The sequence below is a fragment of the Castanea sativa genome, chromosome 3, assembly GCF_040712315.1.
Source record: "Castanea sativa cultivar Marrone di Chiusa Pesio chromosome 3, ASM4071231v1".
Taxonomy (NCBI): domain Eukaryota; kingdom Viridiplantae; phylum Streptophyta; class Magnoliopsida; order Fagales; family Fagaceae; genus Castanea; species Castanea sativa.
Window position 1 is genome coordinate 40,131,806 of NC_134015.1, and position 8,172 is coordinate 40,139,977.

Genomic DNA, 8,172 nt, shown 5'->3' on the forward strand with positions numbered 1-8,172 from the left:
ATTGAGTATCATACTTATGAACTTATCCTTAATTAGCTGATTTTTTGTTTGTTTGTAGTTGTGTGGGGCTGATGGTGGGGATTTAGGATTACATATAAACTATTGAATAATTTATAGTTTTAAAAAATTTTTTAATTGCATGACTGAAAAAGCATAGTGTCTATTGATAAACTTTTTAGACACTACCATGATTAGTGGTATACTACAATTAGTGAAATATAAAATGAAACTCAAAAAGTGAAACAAGCGCACTTGTATTCAAACCTTTGCACAACCCGTCAGCCACTCACCAAATGAGAAAAGTCTGAAACCTTTGCACAACCCGTCAGCCACACACACCCAAAGAGAAAAGTCTGAAAGGTTGATAATTACGCATACATAGCAAACTATTGAGTTAAATGTAATAGCGAGTACCCCGAAAACAAAATGATGCAACGACAATACAATTAAGCATAAAAAGTCCTAAAAGGGCGAGCAAAACAACCGAGATAAAGGAGTTTGCAAGCTTCGCTGCTCCTGTTAGGTGAACCTTTCCCACTCTACTCAATACTAGTGGCTGCAGACTCAGCTGGGAATGCCAAGAGAAAAATGGCTATAGCCATCGCCATCAGACCAGTCAAGTGAGGACCAAGCCTAGTTCCGAAATTGGCGTCGTTAGCTTTTTCCGATGATGATGTTGGAGTGGGTGTTGCTGTTGAAACATTTGTGAAGATCGCAGCGTCTGGGGAGCCAGGAGCTAGCCCTAACAGCTCTGTCCAATCCAAAAGACACGATACAAAGTTAGCAATTTATTAACTCTGTCAAACTTTGATTTTACTTCGTCAGCTCTCAAATTTTAATACGTAGAAGGCCAAAGGGCAAAAGGAAAATGAAAACATGGAAGTATGGAATTTCTTACAGCTTAGACATAAAGTTATTGGCTCTATTAAATGAAGTTGACTACACAGCATTAGGGTTAAAAAAAATTAAGATCACAATGTCTATGTTAGATATATGTATTACTCTTCTCATAATATGGGTCTCATAATTGTATGAAATTGATTTGATACACTACAAGAAAGTCTATGCATACATTTAATACATCATAAATGAGATACCTTATTCTATGGTGGACGTTGAATTTTCATTGATTGACACTCCATACTAAGATTTACGATGGAATCAACGTTTGAAAGGTCACTTTCAATATTTCGATTTTGTTTTTAATTTTCTTTTGATGATTCGATAGCTAAAAGTGGGGAGGATTTGAACATGTTTATATTAGAAAGGCCAGGCTTAGGTCTAGTATTCAGCAGTATTGGATCCGTTGAAATTATGATATGGGTTTACTTTTAGACATATGTCACTATCTGACTGGGTCCAGTACACTAAATGTACTAGACCTAAACCAAGTCTATGTTAAAAATAGTAAGATGTATTAGTTGAGTCCCAAATATATATAATTTTTTACTTGTGAAAGAGTTTTTTCTAAGACCACAACTTTTGTCATAACTCTAAAGTGACAATATGTGAATGTCTATCTATCATTTTCATATCAATTCACCATTTTTTCTCTAATATTTATAATTAAGCACATAAAAATTATAACAAAAATTGTGTCCATAGATATTCTCTCGCAGAAAACACCATTCACCGTTGTATTTGAGGGAGATGATAGAAACAATATTTATCTAGCAGCCATGATGTTGTTTATAGCCATTGCAAACTTAACCATCGACAGCATAAACAAATTAGAAATAAATTAGTTAAGTCATCATAAATAGCCGACAATAAGTGCACAACTTCCAATTGACAGCAGCATAAAGGCCCTAACTATTAACCAGTAACCACTACCTGCCTAGCTGTCTTGCTGTCCTTCATTAAATAACAAAGAGGGACAGTTAGACACTGGGAGGTTGGACTGTACTCTTTGTAATTTTCTTAAAGGCCCTTTCAAATTTATTCCTCGATCACTTTAGGTATTTTGCTAAAAGCAATAATCAATCCGACAGTGATATATTTACATATACTGTTCATGTAAATTGTACACGTGTATGTAAACATTTTTACGTTACATTTGCATGGATAGTGTACAGTAATGTGAAGTGTATGTAAACATAAAATGTAAAAGCATAATTTTCCTAATCAATTTAGATAGGTTTTTCTGCTCAAAATGAAAAAAAGAAAAAAAAAGGAGGTTTAACTCAATTATTTTCTCATTTCCTAGAGCGTGGGCTTGGGGAATTATATAAAACAAGTTCACGGCTCACCTCATAGATTATGTTGAGTAATGCTGTCCCCAATTGTCAAAGTGATTCATCTTAACCTTGAAGGTGAAATAGTTCATACCATTAGGATTGTGGTAGAGCTACCGCTATGAATTGTGGCTGCTTGCAAGTAAAATTTCTCTATGCACCACATGCGGTGCCAGGCTATCTATACTACTACAGCTTATATGGGAGTAGGGTTTGGTGAATGGGATGGAAATTTTAATGAATATTCCTATGTGGTATATCATATATGCCCACATATATAGTATGCCACCACAGTAAGGTTTTCTTTTTTCTTAATTACGTTAATGTTTTTTATTACCTCTGAGAAGTGTTAGTTGGCCTAAAGGTCATTAGCTACTAGTTATGGCAAGTTATTGGTGAATTCTCAAAAGAAAAAAAAAATGTTAGTAGCATATAAAAGTCATAGGCAATATTGTCAAAATGTTTTTTTAATTTATTAACAAAAAAAAGAGGGGAACTCGCAGATGTGTTCATTGCGCCCACTTCATTTTATCCTTGTAATGGGTGGCACGGGACCACCTGAGCACTAAATTGGGACAATATTGCCTACATGATTATAACAATATTTAGCACGTACATTGACTGGATTTGGGCTTACAGGTTTCTTTCTTTTAATTGTATCAAGCATTCAAGGGTATATATAAGCAATGTTGTTATAAAATTTTCATTTTCATTCCATTTTCATTACATAACAAGCTCCTTTTGGTTTTCTTAAATTTATTTTTTTCCAAATATCCAGCAGAAATATAAATATACTTTATTCCTTTCTATTTAATGAATGATATATCTATTCCAATTTTTTTTATTAATCTATTCCAGTCCTTTACTCTCTTCGGATGAAATCTTTTGAATACCCAAAATAAGATTAGAATAATTACCTACTTAATAAAATATGAAAACTATGCCCCGGGCTAAGATAATAATAAATTTTTTTTTTTTCGTTTTTAAATGATAGCCACATCATCTTTTTTTAGTGACATGAAACTTTTTCTCTTTTCCTTCATTTTTAGTCTTCCCCTCCCACATCTAACTTCTTGTATATTTATACTTTCTACCTGTAATGCATATTCTCTATTCCTCATAATAAACTACACTGCCATCTATTTTAAAATAGTTTAAAACAAAATCACATCCATATTATATATAAATTATTTCTACAAACTCCCTAATCAAAATCACCATCCTGAGAGTGCTAAGGCAGTCAGAAATAAAATCATTGTATCAAACACACATTGAGAGAGAGAGAGAGAAACTCACTAGGGCAATCACTAACGCTAGAGTTTTTCAAGCTGCATGCAGTGGGGAGCTGAAGCAGCTTAGCCTCCTGGATTCCCAAACTCTTGATAGTTTCACTACCATTGTGAGTCTGCTGAATCATGTAACACAAGCACTCAGGGTCACTGTCCCTTATTCCCTTCACCGATGTGCAACAATCCTTCGTTGGCGTTTCCGCTTTCCCTGATGCGAAGTCCAGGCACTGAGCCACACTCGTCATTTCCTGGCTACACTTTTCTGCCAAACCTGCTCCACTGACCTCACAAACCAAACCACACAACAACACAAAAAATAAGAGGGACATTTTATTGGATTGCCCTTTCATTTTGTTCATCATCTTTGTTAGTTTTTCAAGTTTGAACACTTGGAAAAGTGAAGAAAGCTAGCTTTGCTATATAGTGTAATAAAGGAGGATAGGTGTGAAAATTAAGAATTCTGGACTTAGCTACGAGTGAGGTGGCCATTTAATGGTAGCAGAAAAAATTGAATATTATAATTTCATCTGGGCTGACCACGTCAGCACCGCTTTACCATTGGACGGTTCAGATAAATTTGGAGTGGTTCAGTATGTGTCTGTGTCTAAGATTTTAATGAAGGTTGTTCATAGGGGTAGTTGGGTTGCTATTAATGTGGCCAATGGAACTATTTGCAAAGAGGACCTGTACCATGAATTAATGAGGTTCACAGCATTTACCCAAAAACGTGTCGTGCTGCATGAAACGTGGCACAGCTGCACAGCTTTGATATATGCATGTGTAAGTTGTAACGTTGAAATTCTGAATCTTGAGTTGATTGTGAAAGTAAAAAATATAGACGCTGAAGATTCAAAATACAGAAGAATTGATCGGACAACAAGGGATGCGAATGTAACGTTCTTGTTTCCTTGGGGAATGGTAACTAATAAGACAACATGGCACTCGTATTACTATGGCCTTATCCATGGAAGCTTGATACGAGTTTATTACAATATATTGGGGATCCTTATATTTTGGGATATTTTAAATGTTAACTGATTGTCCTAGGATAATAGTTAATAATTTATTTTTTAAAAAAATTGTTATAAAAAAAATTAATATTTTGACAATTTTTTCTATTTTTTATAAAAGAAGTGTCAAAATTTTCCTAAAATGAATTATTAATCATGTCTTAAGAGTATCCGTTCGCATGATCCATTTTTATTTTGGTCACTCATTTTTTAAAACATTAATTATAAAGGGGATGTGTAGTTTGGTTGTAAGAGTCGTTCTTGTGGAGCTTCGTATAATGTGATAGCCCAAAAATATATTGACCACTTGTGATAAATTAACCAATTAATTAAGTTTAATTACATGCAATAAGTGTGGTAGCACAAACAAATCACCAAATAACTCAATATGCAGCGAAAATTAACTGTTACGGTGATTTGTTTACGAATGGGGAAAACCTACACTGCAAAACCTTCATCGGATGATTTTAAGGTCACCACTCTCGAGAATCCACTATTATCAAAACAAGTAGTTACAAGTAAAGGAATCTCAGTACCTTATACCAACCTACAGTTGAACCCTTACCCCAATACACAATTGGACTTGTTCTATAGTCACCACTCTCGAGAATCCACTATTATCAAAACAAGTAGTTACAAGTAAAGGAATCTTAGTACCTTATACCAACCTACAGTTGAACCCTTACCCCAATACACAATTGGACTTGTTCTATAGTGACAATCTCTCCTTGTATTACACGGCTCCCAATACGTGACTAACCAAAAGATGCGCGGATCCTAGTACGCGACTTTATCACCAACTTGAGAAGGATGTTAGTTGCAAAGTTCTTCTGTTCATCACACGATGAAAATCATAAAGTTGCTTGGTAACAAAACCCTATGGTATACAAACACAAAAACTTCTTCAAGAACTAGGACAAACTAGGTTTCTGGTCACATTTGTGGAATTATGCTTTTGTGTAATTGTGCTCTGTACTGTGCAACTTAATACGATCCTTAAAATAATCCTTATATATATTTAGGGTTGTAAGAACAAAAAACCCAAACACATACTCACGGATTGGATGAAAAACGGTCTTGAAAAATTGAGTTTCATAAACCTTGATAGATAGCTATCTATCGAGCTAGTTGTCGAGCCATGGGCTTCAGCAGCTTTTAAAACTCGATAGATACTAGCTGTCGAGATTTAAAATACATCACTTCTTCACTTGATTCTTGGACAGACTTGCATGACTTTAACACTTGAACTTGAAACCTTGTTTCTTGAAGTATTAAATACATCCTAAATCTACCCAATTACAAGTAAAATACGTTTTGTCAAAGGATTAGCCAATAAATAAAATGTTGACATATGTTCCTAACATCAAATCACATATGTCCTAAAAATCTCCCCCTTTGGCAATCCGTGACAAAACCACAACAAACAAATGAACATATGAGAGAAGTCATAAATCACTCAACTCATACTCACTTGTTAAGTACAATAAAATCTATTCTAACACAAACTCTTGAAAAACTTTGCAAGAAGAAAGTTCATGGCAAGTAGACTTTGACAACCTATATTTCTGAAACACTTAAACAAAACTCATGAAGGCATCTTTGTGTGAAAAAGAAATAAAAGATTGCATACAATAAATAAGAAACATGTGTATAAAGAGAGAAAAGAAACAATACATGTAAAAATAGGTGAAAACAATAACCTCAAATGTATATATATCAGCAAGTACAAGGTTTGCTATCACAATATGATCACAAGATCTAAGGTACATGAACAATGTATCTAAAATAGAGAGAAAAGAAATAGATACATCAAAATCCTCACTACATCTCTAAAAAAAATGTGAACACTCATGAACACTCCTCATATCTCCTAAACTATCCCTCCCTCTATGAGTATGACTACTTTCATCTCAAAACTACTCATCTTTTTTGTCATGAGTGACAAAGGGTAAGTACATCAAATAGACATCTCATCATCACTAGGCGAGCTAACATCAGCATTCTCACTAGCATCATCACTGTTGGAGCCATCGTCACTCTCATCCTCTGACACCGGTGGAGATGGAGAAGAAGCAACCATGAAACCACCCATGATAGCCTATCGTTGTGCGTGCAACCAACATGGGTGTTCACCTGACACAACTCATCACTAAGTGTGTCAAGGTGAGCATCCATGCGCACAAGCTGTGCCATGATGGCCTTAAGAGTCACTCCACCCGTTGAAGACGAAGGAGCGAAGGTGGATGGAGTGGTAGAAGCTGGAGGAGCAGCCGTCTCGGTCTAAGTTCGCCTCGAGCGAAGCTGTGCAAAACTCCACTTAACGGTAGCGGCATTAGTGGCACACATAACAGAGAAGTGGTCGGAAACGAGAAAGGAGACAGAAAAATGGTAAATGAGCCGCGTGATAGCCGAAGGGAAGACGAGCTTATCACGGGTCATCGTGTCCCTATAGACATCTATGAGGGATAAAATGAAGTGAGAAGGGAAATCTATGGTAAGATCCTAAATGAGGGATAACAAAAATCGAGCACGAGGCTCTGTGATAGTGTTATAGTGAGAGAAAGGATGGAGAACAAAAGTCATAACCATGTTAAAGAACCTAGGACCTTTAGTAAAGGCCAAACAACATGTGTACTAACGGTCACCCCAAGAAGAAGGTGTCTCACAGAATCGAGACGAGAGTTCGTCTTTGGATACTATCCTCAGACGCTCACAACCAGGATAGTCAAGATGCTCTACCCTAAGAACGTGGAGTACCTCGGATACAAGACCCAGAGTGACTATCATACGTATACCCCAAACACAAGTGACAAACTGGGGTATAGAATAGTCAAATCTGTTCATATTGGAGTAGAACTCCAGTATGATCATGGAAGGGCACGTGACCAGGATGCCACATAATGACTCCTAACCCCTACTGTAAATGACAGTAGGTAGGTTAGTGTTAGAAAAATCTGACAGAATGACTTGGCATTCTGAATGAATGCCTCGTCTAGAAATGTTCTCCGAAAAGTCCTTGCGGGCTTTATCATCACAGAATTGAATATGAGAAGGGGTAGGATTAGAAGAGGTAGATTCCCCAGAATGAAGAGGATTCCAGGACGGAGTGGATTTATGCTTAGGTGCCATAATGCAACTAACGTAAGAGGGAGAGAAAGAGAGAGAGAGAGAGAGAGGGGGAGACAATCAGAAAAGTACCAAGCAACACATATATCAAAATATATAGAATTGAAGGTGCGTATGCATGAGAATGCATGAACATGTGACATGCTAAAATAAATTCATCATGGGCTCAGCCTAATCCAAACCTACCAGCACATAACATAGTAACAAAGTAAACACACATCTAAAATGCATGAAACATTGTTATTAATGCACATATGATGCAATGCATGAAGTTTAAAGATCATTTTAACAAAAACCCATCCCAAAATTTTAACAAAAACTCAAAAGTTTTGAAAAATCTCAAACAATTTCAAAAACCCCAAAAGTTAGGTCAAAGATCATGAAATGCATGATAAATATAAAGAAAGAATCATACCAGATGAGGAATAATGATCTTGGGACCGAAAAAGAAGACAGGAAGAAGTTTGGATTGCTTGAGATATGTTTTGGGAGTTGAAGAGGCTGAAAGAATCG

At 36.0% G+C, this 8,172-nt stretch overlaps 1 protein-coding gene across 2 annotated transcripts; it reads right to left on the reverse strand.

The window, feature by feature from the left end:
• Window positions 1-238: 238 nt before the first annotated feature.
• On the reverse strand, window positions 239-4,008 carry LOC142628180 (non-specific lipid transfer protein GPI-anchored 1). Of its 2 annotated transcripts, XR_012843000.1 has the most exons (3): window positions 3,531-3,972; window positions 312-751; window positions 239-264 (listed from the first exon to the last, which is right to left on the reverse strand). XR_012843000.1 is itself a non-coding variant. In XM_075802217.1 (2 exons), exons 1-2 carry the CDS (start codon window positions 3,883-3,885, stop codon window positions 540-542), a joined length of 567 nt encoding a protein of 188 aa, XP_075658332.1. In that variant the 5' UTR covers window positions 3,886-4,008; the 3' UTR covers window positions 239-539. The 2 variants fall into 2 exon arrangements, 1 of the variants encoding a protein (XP_075658332.1); XM_075802217.1 differs by having other exon boundaries at window positions 239-751; window positions 3,531-4,008.
• Window positions 4,009-8,172: the final 4,164 nt, after the last annotated feature.